Here is a 20,942-nt window from a genome sequence, read left to right on the forward strand (position 1 = left end):
TCATGGCCACTGGAGTGTCAGGGTTCCCGGCGTGTGTCACCACTCCTGGCTGATGTATCTAATTTTGTGTAAACATGTCCCTTCTCCCTGCCTTGGCTCCTCCTCAGTGATTGTCACAGGTACATCTGGGTCCCCACAGAAATAACTAGATGCGGCTTCTAAGTCCTGCCCCTCATGTACATCTTCCACTGAGGCAGGTGACCCTGACAGAGTTTAGCAAACAGTGCTGTGACAATGTGAGCCTAGGAGTTCATCAAGAGTCCTTTCAGCCTTCTAGGAGCCCAGGTCGGCAGGGACTGACAAGAGCAGGAGGCAATTCAGCTGTCGCCAGCACTGCTCAGCCTGCTCAGCTCTCTCTGAGGAGTGCAAACAGCCCATAGGCAGATTCTGAAGGCCAGAGGCCGAGCAGAATGGAAGAAGGGCTCACACTGCAGAGGAAGCCTTCAGGCTGGGGACAAATGGACTGGGCTGTGGCTATGATCTCTGAAGCACTTCTATTAATGCAGGGTAAAGGCTCCTGGTTATCAGGGGACAGGAGAGGAAGGGGCTGACAGAGGTCTCAGGATATCTTAGGAAGGTCTACTCTGGAGAATAGCAGAAGCCCAGGCCTGCCTAGAAGCAGGAATAGACAGGATCTCCCAATGTTCTCCTAGCATACTCTACAGTTAGCAAAGCACTTTCCACATCAAGCCTTATCTCGCTGTCCCTTTCAGCCATGTGGTACACCTTGGGCAGGACCTGTTCTTATTTTACAGATGAGGTGATGGGGGGGGGGGTCCTTTGGAGGAGAACCTGGTTTGGCTGTGCTTTCAAGAAGAAACTCCACTGTCACCCCCAGGCTGCCTTTCTTAGGCAGGCACCCCGCTTGCTTGTGGAAGGAAGTTTCATGACAGCACCTGGGCCATCGAAGGCGTTGGCCAGCCCATCGTTGTGGTCTCCTTGGAAGAAGGTGAGGCGGATGTCAGCAGGGCCCGTGGCTGGGGCCTCCCAGAACTCCAGCGCCGACACATTACTCCACAGCTGGAAGGCCGCACGTACTGCCCCTCGAACAGCTGGCTCGGGCAGGCGCTCAGGCCAGTTCACCAGGCGGTAGGAAAGATGCTGCTTGTACCATTTGTTACCTGCTACCCAGAAAGGCCATGTGAGTCATATGCGCTTTGAGGCTGGTCCCCACAGGCCCAGGAGCCCTTGATCTGATAGAGAACACTCAGCTCTTGCCTTGAGCAGCCTCCTTTTTGATAGGAGGAAAGATGTGTCACTGCTGAAGGGAGCTCTCACCCTGAGCAGGCTACCCTTCCCCTGCAGAGTCTCCAATTTATTGGCCTGGGAGGTCTGCTGTTAGAGATGTAGCTTCTTCAAGGAAAAAGACCCCCTCCAAGGATCAGTCTGAACCCCTGGTCTCTGGTCTTACTCTTTTCCATATCCTAGGCTGAGTCTGAGGAAGCCACATACCTCTTGCTGAACGACAGTCACTCTGAGGCCCATCCTCAGTTTCCGGATGGAGAGACAGTGGGGGTCACTGAAGTTACAACTGTGCCTGCCTCAAGCGCTCCATCCACCCTCACAGCCTCCTGCCACCTCCCAGAGACTCCACTCTGGACTTGCCAGAATCTAGGGCCTGCAGCTGGCCAACAACCAAAGAACCCATATATTGAGTTCTTTCCTTAACCCCTTAACCTCTCCGCTTCCTTGGGGACTCTGGAGAACTCTGAGTTGAAGACAAATAAGAACAAAGGGTGTATTTTGTCACAGGCCCAAAATAAGTTTTCCATCTCTTCTTTCTTAAGTCGGCTTTCCCTTTGGCCCAAACCTCAGATCCTCCCTGAGGGCTGGGACTCTGGCCTCTGCCGCAGCTCTAGGTCATTCATTACATTGGACCCATCTGTGTTTGCTGTACAGCCAGGGGCAGAGTAGCCAGAAAGTCTGGCTTCTGGGTTTGTCAGGGATGGCCTCTGGGCCCCATAACTCAGAGTCTGAAATCCCAAATGGAAGCCTCATGGCTTTCAGACAAGATTCCTGGGGATCAGACTTTGATGCCTGTGACCCGAGGGGAAGGCTCCTGCCCACAGATGCCGAATGAGAGAGGAACTGAGCGGGACACCCACTCCTCGCACCTCTTCCCCGGCCCAAGACTCCTACTGTACCACATAGATAAGCAAGCAATCCTCTCCGAAGAGATGCCAGGCCTATAAATCTGCCTAAACATCACTTGGCCTGGTCAAAGCTTAGCAAAGGCCGAGATTTTCCCCATATAGAAGGGAGGTTCCTTCTGGCCCTCTCTACCCATGGAAGTGGGGGTGGGTGTGCCCCACTCTATTCAAAGCGATGCTTCTCCTTGAGCTTGTTTGGCCTGGCAGCCACCCAACTACTGCCTCTCAGCCAGTGACCAGTCCTTAGGGAGTGAAGAGGGAATTATTTTGAGGAAGGGATACAGGGAAGGTGGAGGCAAGGTTGTGGGGTCCTGAGGCATCTACCCAGGCAAGTTCATTCTTTACTAAGAACACTCTGCTGCTTGCTTTAAGTCCTCCCGGGACACAGAGCAGTTGCACCTGGCTCTCATACATCCTGTTGTGACTTTCAGGCTCTTCCCAACCACCCTCACCAAACCAAACTTTGAACCCTCAAGCCAATGGTATCAGGTGGCTCCTTCTGCAGTCATCCCCCACTCCACCCAGAGGCAGGGAAGAGGGAGGGTGGTAGTCATTTAATGGCCAACGAAGGGGATAGGTCTCCAGAAAAGAATCCTCTGTGAGGTGGGGTGGGGGAAGGGTAGGGAGAATGAATAGGAGCAGGAATTGGGGGAGGGGGAACAAGAGCGCTTTCCTTGGGAAGGACCAGGAAGGAAGGAACTGCCTGTGTGCGGGCAGGGGCAGCACTAGGCTGAAACCCTGTCCTCTTTGACTGGGCCCCCAGGAGATGCTGCCTGTTCGAGGTCCTATTCTCAAGTCCTGCCTGGGCACTACTGCCTTTCAGGATAACCCCAGGCCGCTATGCCTTCTCTTCAGGGTCCCAAAGGGACTAGGGAAGGGCAGAACGAAGGAGGCCAGGGATGGGAAAGCTAGAAGTTTGGGGTGGGAAGGATAGTGGAGTCCTGCCTCCCAGCAGGCAACTGATGATTGGGCCAGCTCTAGGCTGAGATGGTAGTCCTGTACATGCAAGCTCCCAGGAATCGGTGGAATCTCTCCAAGCCTCAGTTTCCCCCTCTGTACAGTGGTGTTGATAAGGCTTACCTGTTGGAATGGCATCAGGATACTGCCTGAAATGTGGTGAGGGCTTAGAAAACACCCACTTCCTCAACCAACCAACTCTGAGGAGAGGTAAACTTCCCAACTCTGTGAACTAGAAACCAGCCCTACCTGCACAGAGAGGAGCAGGTACTTGGCCAGAGATTCCAGACACAGCACGTATGAATCCAGTATGGCCGGTAAAATTTGAACATGAAACTATAAATACAACTCCTTATTGTTCATCTGAGTTCAAACTTAACTAGTCGTCCTGCACTTCTCTGGTGATCAGGTATTCCAATCTGCTAGCTACAAATGCACTCAATTAGACCCTACCTTCGGAGGAGGAGAAAGTAAGAAGCAACCCCAGAACTCAGGCTCAAGTGTTTCTGGGCCTGCTCACTTCCCACTGCATGCCCACAGGCCATCTAGCACTAGTAGTCTTGGGTGGCTCTCCTTTGTGACTAAGAAGGTCTGACCCTTGTGTAAGGGAGGTGGAGGGATCAGAACTGAGTCCATGACTTGTCATGACAACTGATATTTGAGCCCCAAACCTGAGGCTCCAGTGTCCTCTCTGCTCTGGCCTGCTGTGAGCTTGTGCCTCCCTATTTTTTTTTTTTTTTATCTCATTCTTTTATTCTATTGCCCAGGAACACAATGGGATGTGCCAAGGATATCTTTGCCCCAGTGCCAGGACTCCAGAGCTCTGGTTGACTACAGTCATTCAGAACAGGGCAGCCGAGGTGGATGGACATGCAGATGCACCAGCAATGGACTAGCAAATGCCTGGAAACAGCCACCCTACAGCTGCCCACAATCTCCTTCTACATTAGCTAAGACAAGAAAACACATTCTGTGTACAGTGAGTGTAGTTGGTAAAAACAGCACAGTTAAAAGTGGGCACGGTCCAACGTGCACACAGTGCAATCAATTATACTTGAAAACCTGACAGAAAAACCTCACCTTGTGAGCAGCCCTGAAAGCTGCAAAAACTGATCAAAGAAAAACCGAGTTAGTCAAAGCAACCACGATACTAAAATTCCACACAGTAAAACGTTATTTGTGGAAAACAGACAGGAAAATTGAATCTTCATAAATCTTAAATGGGTAGCATTTGACCCTGAAATATTAGATTGGGGGATGGGAAGGAGGAAGAAGAGGAAAAAGAGGAAGAGAGAGAAGGAGGAGGGAGAGAGAAAAGGAGAGGAGGGAAAGGAGGAGAGGAAGGAGAGGAGAGAAGGACTGTGATGTAGGTCAGAGGCATCCCTTATGGCTCTGGGTTCAAATCCTCCTCTGCAAAAGAAGTAGCAGGAAGGGAGGAGAGGGGAGGGAGAGAGAAGACAAAGACAGCCTCCAAAAGGAGAAACTGGGCAGAGTACAATAATGGGCTGTGATGAAATGTTCAAAATAGGCAGATCCCCCGAGACAGAAAGCAGATCAGTGGTTGCCAGGGCTGGCAGCAGGGCACAATGGGGAGCTAACTGCTAATGGGAGTGGCGTTTCTTCAGAGGATAATGAAACCTTCTGGAAAGAGGGATTAGCTTGTGGTAATGGTTGGACAATTCTACAAATATATTAAAGCCTATTGAATTGGATACTTTGAATGGGTAAATTGCATGGTGTGTTAATTCCATCTAAATAAAATTGTTTTTTTGTTTTTTTTTTTTTTAAATGCTATGAACAGGGACTGGAGAGATGGCTCAGCGGATAAGTGCACTGACTGCTCTTCCAAAGGTCCTGAGTTCAAATCCCAGCAACCACATGGTGGCTCACAACCATCCATAACAAGATCTGACTCCCTCTTCTGGAGTGTCTGAAAACAGCTACAGTGTACTTACATATAATAAATAAATCTTTTTTTTTTTTTAAATGCTATGGACAAAATAAAACTCAGTGGATCACATCTTGGTTGATAAGTGTTACGAAAAAGAATCGACTCTCCTGGAGATAACGGCAATATGGAAGACATCCCTGAAAACTATGGACAACAGCTTACCTGCCCTGCACAGAAAAGTGATCAGAGAATTGAGTGGGCTTGATGAGGTTTAATCTGGAGAATATATACACAATGAAAACTCATCAATGCAGATGTAATTTAGAGTTAAATATCTGTATTCCTCATTATGGTCCTCGAGTCAAATAATTCAGCTCTAGGGAAGATAGGCTTCTCCCACAGTTCTGTCTCACCTCAGCCACTTTTTTTTTTTTGGTCATAGCACTTCTGGACACTGGGAAATCCCAGCCTAGCTGGATTTCAATGCACTCACCTGGCTTGGCAAAGCGTTTCTTACGCCTCGTTTTGGCTCGCTGTCCAGCAAGCAGGGCACTGATCCTCTCTGTCCAAGTTGCCTGACTGTTAGTATCAGCAACCCCACAGCGTGGGCGGGTCATCTGGTGCAGTGTGGCCTGGTCCAGCACCCCACTGATGGGCAGCTGGGATATCCACTGGAACTCTCTGCCAGAAGGAAGTGAGAGAAAGGACTGCAGAGGAGGGTCCGGGGCAGCATGTATCTTGCACCCCCTCACATCCCTCCATCATACCTGATGGCATTCTTGAACAGAGTGGAGGCAGGAGCTTTGGAGCCCTGCTCACGGAGGTATCCGTACTTCTCCAGGAATGCCTGGGGGAGAGAAGACCGTCAGCAGCTCTCATCAAGCGGCATCCTTGTCTCCTCTTGTACAAGGGTCTGAGGCACATACATCCACACCAGTTTCCCTTCCCTGTCCCAAGAATATGTTTAAACAACAGCAGAGAAAGTTCTGGCATTAAGGTCAGAAGGCCATCATCGACTACTAGCTGAAGGATCGAAGGCAAACCACTCAACATATCTGAACATCCAGCTTTCGTCTGGCGTGGTTGGAAATCTAGTAGGGCATGCTGGACAGGGATGGGCTTTGGAGGCAAGCTGGTCTGGGTTTGAATTCAAACTTTCAAGTTACTTCTCTTAGCTACATGTTTCTCAGCTACAGAGCAGTTGCTATTAAGAACGTATTCTTTTATGAGAACTGGTCACAAAACCACTTAACATGGCTTCTGTCACAGGGGAGGCACCCCCACACTGAACACCTGGTATACCTGTTATACACACATCCAGCACGCACATGCATCACATCGTGCACATATGCAGCATGCATGCGCATTGCATTTGCTCTGAAACATCTAAGAACTCTAGGAACTGATGGGGTCCTGGCTCCGCCCTGCTTGGTCTTGCATAAAGCTATCCCTCTGATTTTAGCTTCTTTTTAATTCTCTTCTCCCAAAGGGCAAGGACATTAAAGCCCTTTGACATTAAATATGCTTACTTACAACCAACTTTTTACCTGACATAAAATATGACTTTCTAGAGAAGTATATTTTGAATTAGAAATCTGCAAATCCTTTGAGAACCTCTGGGAAGCAAACAATTAGAGAATGTCCCATGGTCCCCTGGCCGCCTAGTGCCTGCATGCCCTCACGTACATGGAAGGCAGTCTCCCAGTGACCAAGTTGTTGGTGCCAGTTGAGAGAAGAGGGTGACTCATTACCTCACCCATCACCAGATCTAACCTCTGGGAGCTGGTGCCCTTGGCTTCCTGCTTGCCAGGAGCGTTGATAAACCCCCATAAGCCACACCTTGGATATGGAAGAAAAAAAGTCCCTTCTCCCCTCCTCACACTCATTCCCTTCCTTCTTGGGTTTCATTTATCCCAGGCTGGTCCTGAGCTGCCTATGAAGGCAAGAATGACCTTGAATGAAGATAAATGGCCTCATTTCCCAGCTTTCTCTCCTAAGTGCTGGGATTACAGACATATACCACCATGGCTGATTTTTGTGGGACTGAGGGTTGAATACAGGCTAAGGAAGCATTCTACCAACTGAGTAGAACCAGCCCTTTAGCTGCTAGACTCTGAAGCAGGGTCTCACTATGAAGCTCTGGCTGACCTAGAACTTAAAAGTAGACCAGGCTGGCCTTGAACTCACACAGATCTGGCTGTCTTTGCCTCCCTCCTGGGTGCTGGGATTAAAGAAGTGTGCCACCATGACCAGTCTCAATGTCTTCTCTGTTGGCTTATCTATACAGAAATAATTTTCTGGTTGGGCAGTGGTGGCGCATGCCTTTAATCCCAGCACTTTGGAGGCAGAGGTGGTAGGATCTCTGAGTTCGAGGCCAGCCTGATCTACAGAGTGAGTTCCAGGACAGTCAGGGCCACACAGAGAAACCCTGTCTCAAAAAACCAAAAAATAAAATAAAATAAAATAAAATAAAAATAATAATTTTCTGTTTTCCTTCTTCTTCCTCACCTTTCTTTGCTATATTTAGCAACTCAAAGTAATTCCTGCCATAGCTGCTGCCTCAGGTCACACACATAGCTGGAAAAGAGGACTCAAAAAGGACCAGCAGGCCTCCCCTTCATGTATTTCATTTACATCTATTTTGTATTTTCCATCTCAGTGAGGCCCTGGGAGCCTACCAGTTAGGAAGCAAGGGAAGATGCCTCAGATACATAGAAAGTTTGAGGTTAACATGGGCTGTATTAGACCCTGTCCCTAAAAACAAAGCAGGGGCTGGAAAGATGACTCAGCATTAAGAGGATATATTGCTCTTGCAGAGGACCCAGGTTCTGTTCCCGGTGCCTACATGGCGGTCCACAAACACCTGTAACTGTAGTCCCAGGGGACCTGACACCCTCTTCTGACCTCCATGGACTCCTGCAGGCCTGTGGTGAATAGGCACGTGCATACACATAAAAGAAATAAGTATTTTTTTAAAAAACCAAAACAAACCAGGTGGTGATGCTAGCACACACTTTTAATCCCAGACCTTCTTAGGCAGAGGCAGGCAGAACTCTGAGTTTGAGGCCAGCCTGGTCTACAGAGTGTGTTCCAGGACAGCCAGGGCTACACAGAAAAATCCTGTCTCAAAAAACAAAACAAAACAAAACAAAACAAAACCCAAGATAAATAAAGAAATAAATAGGTCTGTCTGCCTAGTAGACATGTCTTGGAACCCTGCTAAAAGATGCCCCAGTCACTGTCCAGGAGTCTCTCTGTCTAGTAGAAATGTCTTGGAACCCTGCTAAAGGACCCCCCAGTCACTGTCTCAGCCTCCTTTCTCTCTGCTGCTCTCTGCTTCCCAGCTCAGTCCTCCTCACTCCAGAAGAAAACTGTAGAAGCTGGAGACAGTTGAACAAACACCAGTGGGTCTGTGACCAGGAAACCCTGTGCTTGTGTGCTTTCTCCAAGGAGAACCAAGTTACCAACATCCTAGAATGTGAAATGTTTGAGTCTAGTGTGTACAGTTTAGAGAATCAATTAATTTTGAAAGTTTATAATATTTGTAAATTTTATCCGTAAAAATATAAACAATAAAATCAACCTTTGATTATAACTGATGAAAAAAATAAAGAAATAAATAATAAATAAAACAAAAATTAAAAAAAAAAACTAACAAAACAAAGCAAACAAAATATCCCCATCCATCTTTGGTAACCTCAACTGTCAGGCTCCCATCTGACACGTTCCATAAGGAGCTCTCCTTCTGGACATCAGGCCACTTCCCAACCTAGCTTCAATGTTTCTCTGATGGTTTGCTTATTAGTGCCTCGGCACTCTTGTTTTCTTCTTTCCCCCTGTAACGTACATCACTTTCAGATGAATTTTGGCGTAAAGGAACCCTAGGGTCCCAGTCAGCAAGATCATATATTGATTGCTCACCAGACTTGAAGATAAATGTTTCTAACCTTGACCTACTAGGTCTCTAGGTGATGGGACATTATTTCTTTGAGCTTTAGTTTTTGTTCTCATTGTTTTGTTCTGTTTTCCTCCAATGATGACAATAAGGTGGACCTCACAGGATCCTCAGGACTATCGACAATGCGCACAGAGTGCGGTAGTACATGCCTGTGATCACAATACTCAGGAAGATGAAGCCGGAGGGTCTCCGGCTCAAGATCAGCTTAGCATAGTGAGTTCAAAGCCACACTGTAAGATGCTATCTTAAAAAAATAATAAAGAAAGCCATGCACATCGGGCAGAGTGCCAGGCACACTGCAAATGCCCAGCAAGTGCTGATTTCACTAGTTCTCTTTAGCAGGGAAAATTGACTGCAGGCTTGGAACACAGTCCTCCTGTGCTTCGGTGCTCTGTTCAGGGACTGCTACCTGGCACTTGCCTCACTGCAGCCAGGCTCTGGCTCTCCTCCTTGCCTCTTCCCCTTCCTTTGATGTGGCTGGTAAGAGGAATTTATAAGGAAGCCCTTTAGCTGGACCAGTGACTTTCAGGAGACCGGGTCACAGGTCAGCCTGGCTGGCACTCCCTTGTTTCTCTCCCTACAAGCCCGCCCAGACTTTATCAGGGAGTTGGCTGAAGTTCTGGGACAGAGGGGAGGAGGGGAAGTTGTGTGGTGGCGCCCCTGTTTCCTGGCTGGACTGCATTGCTTGGTACTCTGGCAACAAGGCAGAGGCGGGTTCAGGGGTCGTTAGAGGGGGAGATGCTGGCCTCTGCAGTGGCTTTGCAGAGCTGAATTCCCATTAAGGAGAAGGAACACACGCCCAGGACACCAGCCAAGCCAAGGCACCAGAGAATGAGAAAAAGGCATTTTAAGAATTTGACATTTTATATTTCCATAACAGCAGTCAAATATTATAATGGAGATCATCTAGACTTATGGACGCTCATACTTATGCATAACAACACATATTTAGACATTTAAAATGACATACAGGAAGGGCAGGCCCCCTTGCTACTATTAGTACTCTGAAGTTCTGGGCAGTAGAGGAAAGAGGCGATAAACGGGGAGATTTCCGCCCCTGGAACTGTCCTAACCCTCTTTGCTACTTTTCTGTGCCTCAGTCTCTCTGCCAAGATTAGAGTAATGCCCGGTTTTACATAGGAGAAATGTCAGTAGTAGGGTGGGGAGGTAACTGCTTGACAGTGGGGAAATGAAGGAATCTCACAAGACCCAGACTGGTGGATGAACACTGGGCCTCATTCTTGCCTCTTTGGGGCTGGAATCTCTCCTCCTGGCTTCCATTTTCTGAGGTTTGGCTTGTGTGTCACAGGGACTCTGAGCTCTATCCAGGGTTATCCCTTCCCCCACTTTCTGAAGGTGGTGCCAGGCAGCTCCTCCCCTACCTTGAAGTTCAAGCAACTGTCTGTCTCTCTTCCCTGGTCTCTGCTTGCCTGTTCTCTCTCCTAGGAAGCCCAAGGCTAGCTCTAAAGGGAAAGGGAGCTGAGAGCCTTGCCCTTGAGGTGATTCACCCTGTTTTAGCCTAAAAACTTGTGCCAACATGCCTGGCCCATCTTATGTAAGGATGGTGCCACTTTCCTGGGGAGTCATTTCTGAATGTCCCTGGGAGTGGTAGTGGTGTCTGGGTAAAATGAGCATGCTCACAGACTGGGTGGGACTGCCACTCTACAGGATCTCCAGTATGGGTCCCTACTTGTCACGAACGGGTATGTGTCTAGCTCAGCCTGTTTGGAAGGGGAAATTCTGGCTGTTTCTGAGCACCATAATGAGGCAGAGTCAAGAACTGAGTCACTGGACGGAGAGCTGAGTCTCTGCTGCTGCTGCTGCTGCTGCTGTGTCCTCAGGCCTGTTATTCTTTGGACCTCAGATTCCTCTTATAAATGTGGGACTGGATTAGAGCCCTAGATCTATCCCAGCCCTAGCTGTCATTGCAGATAAACGACCAGTGTGTACACTCTGACAGAACTACTTCACCACCCTGCCCCAGTAGACGTCAGGTGGGAGACCTGACTTCCCTTACCACAAACTTGAGTGAGATGCTCTGGGGAAGCTCCAGGGAAGTCGTCCCACTAAGAACGGTATTTTAACTTCTGTGGTCACAGGGCTTTACTGTCAGAAGGGACCTTTGCCAGGGCACTCTAGTCATCAGTCTCTTAAGCACCCTCTGCATCAATTTCAGAAGCAAAAATAAAGCAAAGAGGCTGGCAAGATGTCCCAGTGGGTGGACACTCACCACGGAACCCGACAACCTGAATCTGATCCCTAGGACCCATGTAGTGGAGAGAGAGAGTGTGTCCACTCCTGCAGGCTCTCCTTCGACCCCACAGGTGAAAAGTATCATAATGGCATGAACACACATGCACACACACTTGGGAACATGCACATGCATGTACACACACATGTACACACACATGTACACACAAAGCATTTGAAAATTGCAAAATGACAGATTCATGCAGAAACCAGGTTGTTTTACCCATATACCCATGCGCTAGGCCATCTACCTTTCTTCCTTTTCTTTCTCTCATTATTTCCTTCCCCCTTTTCCTTTTTTTTTGGTGGGGGGATTGTTTCTCGAGGTTTTGGTTGGCCTGCAACTTGCAACAATCTCCCTGCCTCTAATAACTCCTGAGTGCTGGGCTCCATGTCATATTCTTTTTTTTTTTTCAAAGATTTATTTATTTATTATATGTTAAGTACACTGTAGCTGTCTTCAGACGCACCAGAAGAGGGCATCAGATCTCATTACGGGTGGTTGTGAGCCACCATGTGGTTGCTGGGATTTGAACTCATGACCTTCCGAAGAGCAGTCGGTTCTCTTCCCCACTGAGCCATCTCACCAGCCCTCCATGTCATTTTCTACTGCATGGTTTCTGTTTCCACACAGGCACGAAGTGGGTTCCACTTATCCTTCAAGTGTGACTCTAGCTACTAGCCAAGTTAAGATGTAAGGAACAGCAGCTGGTACCCTGCCTTGACCTATAGACAGGGCGTCTTTGGTGACCAGGAGCACAAGCAGTCCTTCAAGTCTGTGGAACTTTCTAGGTGTTATGTCTCCTTTGAACCTTATAACCACCTTGCAGGAAGATAGCAAACTCAGGTGAACTTACTCCCATGTTACAGTAGATAATACTAGAGGTGAAGCTGGGGTTTTCTTCTGCCGGAAGTCGGGCAGATAGGAGGAGCTGCTTGGACAGTGGACTCCACTGTTGTCAGATGGAGCCCAGGGCGCTCTTCTGTGCACACCCTAACAGATCATTTGACAAGCCACAGGTTCCCAACAGCACTGGACCTTGTTCTTCAAAACCCGCCAATGTCTGTTTCAAGAAAGCTCTGCCTCCCTGGCTCCCAGCCTTGGGGGTGGGGGGTGAAGGAGGAGTGGGAGGGGTGGAGGGAGGACAATGGAGGGTTGGGGTGGGGGTGAAGATCAGCCCAGCTTTCTCCTGTGGATTGGACCTAGGCTTTTCCCTCCCATCTGACTGACTTCTCCCCTTGACCCATTCCTGCCATTCAAGAGGTCCAGGTGTAACATAGATAACACCTAAAGTAGTTTTTCTTTGGGTCCTTAGGCAAGATGGAAATTATTGGCTGGCTAATCTCATCAAGATTCAATCTTATTCCATCCCTTTCTTTAGGGAGGAAGTCTGAGTCTGTAGCTAGGCAGGCCTTGAACTGTAGATCCTCTTCCCTAAGCCCCCAAAGGGTTGGGATTACACTCTTTCTAATGCAGAACTGCCTTTTGTGTGGACATAGCCCTTACTAGGTTTTCAGATCTAAATTCAGGGTGCCAGATAACGCCCTAGCCATGACTCCATTTAAGGAGAAGCTCAACAGACTCTCCTCACTGGGTCCTGCTTCCATTCCACAGGTTTTTGATTTTTTGTTTTTGTTGTTGTTTTTTTTTGTTCTCAAGCTGGGCTGGTAAATGCTTCCCCCTCCCCCACACCCGACTTGTGGCCCTCTGTGATCCTTTGGGACCTCTTTCTTGTATTTCTATTTACCCTTTATTCGTGAGTCACTATGCTGAGCTCTTGGGAATGGCTTCCACGCCCAGGCCTCTAGTTTCTGACTCACAAAAGTCAAACAAATGGCTCTGGGGTATGAGAAAGACACTACGATCTTGGCGTCGATACTCGACAGAAGCCTAAGAAAGTCTCCAGAGAAATACACAGTCCAGCTTCTTGTACCTCACACAGGGGGTTGCTGTGCAGATACGGGGGAGGCCACTGTGTGGAAAGCAGGTCATGGGACCCACCACTTAGTAGTCTGCTTGTTGTAAAAAGATCCAAACAAAGCTAAGGGTAGATAGATCCCTTGGGAGAGTTTGTCGCCCAACACAGGGCAGAATCTGGCTGGGAATGGGGGCCGGGGTGGTGATGTCATTCATTAACTCAGTCTCGCAACTCAGGGATGGGGGCCCTTCCTACTTAGGAATATTGTGCGTAGCTTCAGTTTTCCTAACTGGACAACAATGAGCTTGTTCATAGCGTTCAGAAAGCAGTAAATCCTCCCAGGCAAAGCCTCTTCTGGAAAGCCCTAAACTTTATTGCTCTGTGGGCACACAGAGAAACAGACACAGACAGACACAGTCAGATGGACATGACCTACAATCCCAGCACTGGGGAGGCTAACGCAGAAGGACCACAAGCTTGAGGCCAGCCTGCGCTACAAAGCAAGACCCTGTCTCAATAAAAATGAAACAAAACCTCCAAGTTGAACAAAAACTATAGACACAGATATGGCTGCACAGTCAGGTGCTTGTGCACACACATATGCACACATACACGCATACGTACCGCCCCTCCCATCATTCAAACATTTTACCTCCTGATTTTCCTGCAGCCCAGAGAAGTGAAGGAATTAGCCCATGATCGCACAGCCTATTTCATCCTTTTTTTCCTTCTACACTCCTGTTCCTTTCCTAGCTTTTCTAGAATGTAAGTCCAGATCATTGATCTAAAATCCTTCTTGCTCTTACTCTTGCCTCTTTTTTTTTTTTTAAAGATTTACACTGTAGTTGTCTTTAGACGCACCAGAAAAGAGTGACAGATCTCATTACAGGTGGTTGTAATGAGACAGACCTCATTATAGATGGTTGTGAGCCACCATGTGGTTGCTGGGATTTGAACTGAGGACCTTCGGAAGAGCAGTCAGTGCTCTTACCCGCTGAGCCATCTCTATAGCCCTCTTGCCTCTTTCTTGCCTTTTGCTCTCTTGCTCCCCCTCTCCTCATTTGGCCTGTCTCTACTGTCTCCTCCCTCTGCCTCTACTACCCTCGTAACTCCTCTCCCCATGCCCTAAATAAACTCTATTCTATACTATAAAAAAAAAATCCTTCTTCTTAGCCTGGGCATAGAGATGGATTAATCTTTAATCCCAGCATTCAAGATGCAGACACAGGTAGATCTCTGTGAGTTCATGGCCAGCCTGGTCTACAGAGCAAGGTCCAGGATATTCAGCTCCCCTTCCCCCCCCCCCCAAAAAAAAACATTTTCTTGTGCACTGTAGGCACTTAAAGCTTTAAATTTCACTAAATGAATATTGCTTTAGCTATATCCCTAAACGTTGCTGGGTAAAGGTCTTCCAATTTTTCTTGTGAGCCCATTGACTTGTGAGTAATTCAAAAGTGTGTTGCTTAATTTCTAAATATTTACAGCTTTGTTGTATATCTTGTTACTGATTCCTGATTTAGGTTTGTTTTAGTCAGAAGGCATAACCTGCAATACTCCTGCTTAGAAATGTATTTGGACTTACTTTATAACCCAGGTATGGCAATCTTAGTAAATAATTCACTTGCACTTGAAAAGAATGTATATTCTGGGATTCTCAGGTTGGGGGGTGTATTTGTCCATCAATATCAATTAGGTCAACACAGTTGAAACTGCTGCTCAAGTCTTCTACAACCTTAACTATTTGTTTCTTAAATTTATTATTTGTGAATGTGCATGTGCGTGTGTGTGTGTGTGTGTGTGTGTGTGTGTGTGAGCGCATGTGTGTGCACACGTACCACAACACGCATGTGTGGAGGTCAGGAAACAACTTTCAAAAGTTGTTTCCTGGGCTGGAGAGATGGCTCAGCAGGTAAGAGCACTGACTGCTCTTCTGAAGGTCCTGAGTTCAAATCCCAGCAACCACATGGTGGCTTACAACCACCCATAATGAGATCTGATGCTACAGTGTACTTACATATAATAATAAATCTTAAAAAAAAAAAAAAGAAAAGAAAGTAAGAAAGAAAGTTGTTTCCTTCCACTGGGAATTCTGGGGGTTTAACTGAAGCAACTAGACTGTCAGGCTAGTCTATAGCCATACCACCCTAAATATGCCTGATTTCAGAAGCTAAGCAGGGTTGGGCCTAGTTAGTACTTAGATGGGAGACTCAGACCTGGTGCCTGGGAGTATGGGGTGCTGTAGGCTTATTTAAAAAACAACAGACTGTCAGGCTCACTGAGCAAGTGCCCTCCCCTGCTGAGCAATCTCAAAACCAGCTTGTGTCTGTGTTGGGATAAAACCCAGGGCCTCCCACATGCTAGACAAGCACTTTACCACTGCTTAAACCTGAGGCTGGTTGCTTTGTTTGTTTATTTACTTAATCTTTGAGACTTTTTTTTTTTTTTTTTTTTTTTTTTTTTTGATTTTTCGAGACAGGGTTTGTCTGTATAGCCCTGGCTGTCCTGGAGCTCACTTTGTAGACCAGACCAGGCTGGCCTCGAACTCAGAAATCCGCCTGCCTCTGCCTCCCAAGTGCTGGGATTAAAGGCATGTGCCACCACCGCCCAGCTCTTTGAGACTTTTTTTGAGAGGTCTCTTGTAGCTTTGGCAGTCTTTGAACTTGCAGTGTAACCTTGAAATAAGAGAGATAAGCATGCCTCTGCCTCTTGAGTGCTGGGAAGAAGTTAAGTGCCACCATAAGGAGACCATTGGTTGTTGTTTTTAATGTATATTTATTCTGCTTTGTTTTGTTTTGGGTTTGTTTTTGTTTGTTTGGTTGGTTTTTGGTTTTTTTAGTTTTTAAGTTTTGGTTTTTCGAGACAGAGTTTCTCTGTGTAGCCCTGGCTGTCCTGGAACTCACTCTGTAGACCAGGCTAGCCATGAATTCAGAGATCTGCCTGCCTCTGCCTCTGCCTCTGCCTCTGCCTCTGCCTCTGCCTCTGCCTCCTAAATGCTGGGATTAAATGTGTGTGCCACCATGGCTGGCTTTGTTCTGCTCTTAAGTGGGTTAGAAATGCTCAAACTCTCTAACTCTCCACAAATACCACATTTTAGGTAGGAGATCCTGGTTTACATCCTGCCTTGTAGTCCCAGCTTTGGGGAAACTAAGGCAGAAGTCTGGCTGAGCTTTATAGTGAATCTGAAAGTAGCCTGGAGTTACAGAGTGAGACTTTGTCCTAAAGTAAATACATAAATAAAATAAAAAAGCCCTTAATTCCCATCCCACACCACATTTTATATGATTTCATTTCTACAGAATGTTCAGAATATGTAAACACGTACGGGCAGATCTTTTCAAGGCTTAATTTTGTTCTGGCGTATGTATTACTTCCTTAACCCATCTCAGTATATCCTTAAAAACCTATTTTAGTCTACTTACAGTTACTATTACACCAATATAACACTTCCCACTTGACACATTCTGTTTTCTACTTCACACCAGACACTTCCAATTCAGGAATGACAGCATAATTTCCTTTCCTACCCTACCCCCCTTGTTTCTTGTTCTATTGTCAAACATCTTGCATGTGATGTTACAGGGTCCAATGTACTGGGCTATTTAGTCAGTTGTCTTTTAAGGAAATTCCAGTAAGGGACAATGCACTCTGTGTCCCCCCATTTCTAAGTTTTGGTCTACCTAGACCTAACACTAACACATGGCATTACTGCAGCCTCAAATGGACACCTGGGGAACTCAACTTTTGTCTATTTTGTCTAGGCCAGACCTCTAACATCCTATAGACCTGCTCAATTTCCAAATCCAGTCTCCAGTCATATGCCAGTTGTCCTCTGTTAAGGCCCACATTGTCTCAACTTGCACATGCCAGGGAAGTCCTCAGGCCAAGGTCTACAGCGAACCCCATATAGACATACAGCATCCCCCTGAGCCTAGTTCCCTTCCTGGTGGCACACTGCTCTGAGCACTCTAGCGACTTCCACTGCTCTAAACTCTGGATTTTGCCACCTCAGTTCAGCTGGACTCTGGGCTCTGCCTTTGCTCTATTTCCCTGCACTGCAGTCATGGAACTGTGTCCAAGTCAAGAACCAGAGACATGGTGGGCTCGCCCTCAGAGCTCCCATCTATGAGGGCTATATTTCCCTCAGCGACCTAACACTGGTTGAGGGCCAGGCTGTGAGACAATGTCCCCAGACATTTTAGAGTTGGGGAGAAGCTACCCTAGTGTGCCTTACCTGAAAATTTGATCAACGGTATCTGCGAACTTAATAAGTACTGCTTTATTTCACCAAATCTTACAGGGTCATTCTGCTTTATGTTTTGTTTTGTTTTGGTTTTGATTTTCTGATACAGGACTTCATGTATCCCTGGCTGGCCTCAAATTTACTCTGTAGCCAAGGATGACCTTGAATTTCTGATCTTTCTGCTTAGACCTCCCAAATGCTGGGATCACAGGCATGCTTCATGGTGCCTGACTTTTATGAGACATAAAATTGTCATGTGAGCCCTAAAAATATGGCTATTTGTCATAGCCATAGTTACTGCAACACTATTATGAGCTGCAAGCCCTCTGCTGCTCGTTGGTCAATGCTGAAAAAAAAAAAAAAGCATTGTCTCACAAGCTTTGTTCTGTGTTGTTGTTGGAGAGCCAGACTCCTGGCCAGGAGCTCCAAATCCAAAGCTCAATGCTCTAAGATAACAATACAGATAATTCTAACATCAACAATGTTGAGAACAATTTCTTTGTACAGATTTCTTTCCATGTACTAGGTACTGGGCTGAGTGTTTAAGATACATAATTTCAATGAAACCATACATCAGTCTTGTGAAACAGGCATTATGGGTGCCTACTGGATAAGTGACTTACCCTGGTGTACATGCAAGTCTGGAAGCCCATGTAAGCAATCGACATTTTAACCATGCACAGAAACACAGATAGACTCTCACACACAACTCTGTTCTTGCACAGACACACAGAGATGCACACTATACATTTCCAGAGCATGCATGCTTTTTTTCTTTCTATATATAGTCCTGGCTGTTCTGGAACTCTCTCTGTAGACCAGACTGGCCTTGAACTCAGAAATCCACCTACCTCTGCCTCCTAAGTGCTGGGATTAAAGGCGTGCACAACCACTGCCCGGCACATGCATACTTTTAAAACATTTTTTTTATGCCCAGAACTTAAAATCCCCTTCCCCCAATTTATGTTAAATGGATCGAATGGGACTCAATCTGCTAGATATTAAGTTCCCCAAGCATACCCCAAGATGAAATTCTCGACATCTGGGGCCACCACAGACATGGGCAGCAGAGGTACTGTCTCTGTTCCTCTGCCAGGGATTGCCTAAGGGGAGGAGGGGTGGGACTCATAGCAAAACTTGGCTTTGTGGGCAGAAGCCTTCTCCTGGGACCTTAGGACTCTTGATGCTGTAAGAGTAAATCCAGAGAGACAAGCGAATCCTTATATGTGAAAGGGGAGAGTTGCCTCCTCTATTGCAAAGAGAAGAGCTGAATGAGTCCAAGAGAGGATTACCTATTAAGACCAGGTCGTTTCCAGATATTCCCAGCAGTGATGGGAACTAGTGAAAATGGAAGAAACCGGGCAGGGGAGCAAGTCTGGACATAGAAGCTGGACTCAAGTGTTGAAAGCTTACTCCCACTTCTTTCAATAGTGGAGACCTAGGTCCTATTCTTGAGAAAAGAAACAGATGTTTCGGGGCTGGAGAGGTAACTCAGTGGCTAAGAGCACTGACTGCTCTTGCAAAGATCCTGAGTTCAAATCCCAGCAACCACATGGAAGTTCACAACCATCCGTAAGGAGATCTGACTCCCTCTTATGGAATGTCTGAAGACAGCTACAGTGTACTTACATATAATAAATAAATAAATCTTTAAAAAAAAGATGTGTGTGTGTGTGTGTGTGTTCACACGCACATGAAATTGTTGCTAGTACAATCACAAAGTGGAAAATACACCCCTTTACATCAATCCCACTTCACCTAACAAAGGTTCCACTACGCTACCCGCGCCAAGCAGAACCCCCGCGCCAAGCAGAACCGAGGAAAGTGAAATGAGAAACCTTTTGACGTTTACCTCTGTCTCTTCTCCTTTTCTCACTTTTGGTCCAAAAACACTATTTAAAGCTCCCTAATACTCGCCTCTGCAGACTGTCCCCGTGTGACAGATCAAATTAGTTTTGAGCAGTTTAAAAGGCTTGCTTTCAATAATCAGGAAAGCTTAAGCCAGGAGGCCACAGTCTCTCTGGTCAGTCAGCAGTACCCTCTGCACTGCACTCAAGGTGTGGGGACATTTGATGGGTGAGCAGCTAGTCACCTCAGCTTAGCAGTGAAGGCGGGGTTCTCTCCCAGCTCTAGCCTGCCTGTCCTGTCTGGTACCTGTGTCCTGACCCTGCCAGTTAATGAGGGATTGCAGGCCTGTGTGGTCCCAACAGCTCTGGCTTAGTTAGGGAGTAACCCTGTCCCATCTCTTTGTAAGCTGTCAGGGCAAAGGGACCCAGCTGGTCGCTCAGAGGGGACCGCGGGTGATGTCCCCTGCTCCGCCAGGCACATCCCGTACCTCTGCCTTCTGGCGCAGCTCCGGGTGTCCGTGCTGGGTGGGCTGTGCGTTCTGGCAGCCCCACAGCAACAGCGGCAGGGCGCGCAGCAGGAGGTTCAAGCCAGCTACCATCACAGCGAGCTGCTGGGCGGGGGTGGTCAGCTGTGCCGGACTCCCACGAATACCAGTTCGTCCCGGCCCGCGTGCGGACCCACCAGATCCCTAGGCTCTCCAGCGCCTGGCTCCACCGCCGCCCGAGGTTGTCCGGCACCCGCGATGCCGGCCTGCGGGTCAGTCAGCCTGAAGACCAAGGGGGCGGAGAGGGGCGGGAGTGCCGGCCGCCGCCCCACCCACCAGCCCGGTTGCCAGCCCTATCCTCTTCCGCCGGCGGTGTAGCCGCTCCCGGCTCCTGCTGCAACTCTGTGCTTGGTCCTAGTCTCTCCAAAAGGGCGAGGGAGGATAGGACTCCTAGTCCTTCAGTTATCTAAGATTTTGGTAAAGAGGGGTCCTGGCCTATTGGAGGCCCATTTCAGTCAGGTGATGGGGGAGGCACTTGACTGTGGGAGGAGAAGCGAGGACTGGGGTCAGGGAGCTGGGGCTTAAGTTTGAGATGGGCTCCTTTGGAAATGCTCCGAGTCGCGCCTGGTCGCTAGCAAGGCTGTGTGGTCTTGTCAACTTTCCTGAATCTCTTAATACGGGGAAATGGGGATAATACATACATAGATCTTGGGGTCTGAAGGAAGATTCAATGAGATCATGCCTGTACATTAGTAAGCGTGCATGGTGCCAGAACACAAAAGGCAGGGTGCAGTGGTGCCACCCGCGGTAAAGGATCATCTACTTCAAGTGTCGCTTTCTTCATCAATAGGAGAGCATCTAGCATTTAGTTCCCAGAAAAGCATGAAAATGAAAGGCACACATAGCAAAAGACTCTATACTGTATAGCCTATACAGTATGTCAGAACGGAGCAGAAAGATTTCTCTGACAGCCTTTGCTAGACACATACTGAGCAAAAGTGTTATCTGAGAGTGAGCGCAGGTTGCTGTCTCAGTTCACTCTTATGTAAAATGCAAATGGACCCAGGACACTCGGAAGTCATCTTTCTGGGATCAGATGAGGGTTGTAAAAATAATCTGGACTCTATAAAGCGCTAAACAAAAAAAGGTAATGCAGTGTTATAACACCTAGGCCCAGGGCCTCAACTACCCTCAAAGTCTTGTGCTATTAGAAAGACGATACTGGGGGAGAGGAATTGGAAAAAA

General features: G+C 47.5%; 1 protein-coding gene across 2 annotated transcripts in view; it reads right to left on the bottom strand.

The window, feature by feature from the left end:
- Window positions 1-20,010, bottom strand: part of Mmp28 (matrix metallopeptidase 28) — a 26,583-nt gene extending 6,573 nt beyond the window's left edge. Inside the window, exons 1-4 of one of the 2 annotated variants that reach the window (XM_031352929.1) lie at window positions 19,701-20,010; window positions 5,766-5,845; window positions 5,492-5,679; window positions 897-1,121 (exon numbers count right to left, since the gene is read on the bottom strand). In XM_031352929.1, the coding sequence (XP_031208789.1) occupies window positions 897-1,121; window positions 5,492-5,679; window positions 5,766-5,845; window positions 19,701-19,811 (604 nt within the window). In that variant the 5' untranslated portion in view covers window positions 19,812-20,010. Of the gene's footprint in view, window positions 1-896; window positions 1,125-5,491; window positions 5,680-5,765; window positions 5,846-19,700 lie in introns of both variants that reach the window. The other variant, XM_031352928.1, reaches the window with a different exon arrangement.
- Window positions 20,011-20,942: the final 932 nt, after the last annotated feature.

This window comes from Mastomys coucha, unplaced genomic scaffold, assembly GCF_008632895.1.
Source record: "Mastomys coucha isolate ucsf_1 unplaced genomic scaffold, UCSF_Mcou_1 pScaffold5, whole genome shotgun sequence".
Classification (NCBI taxonomy): Eukaryota; Metazoa; Chordata; class Mammalia; order Rodentia; family Muridae; genus Mastomys; species Mastomys coucha.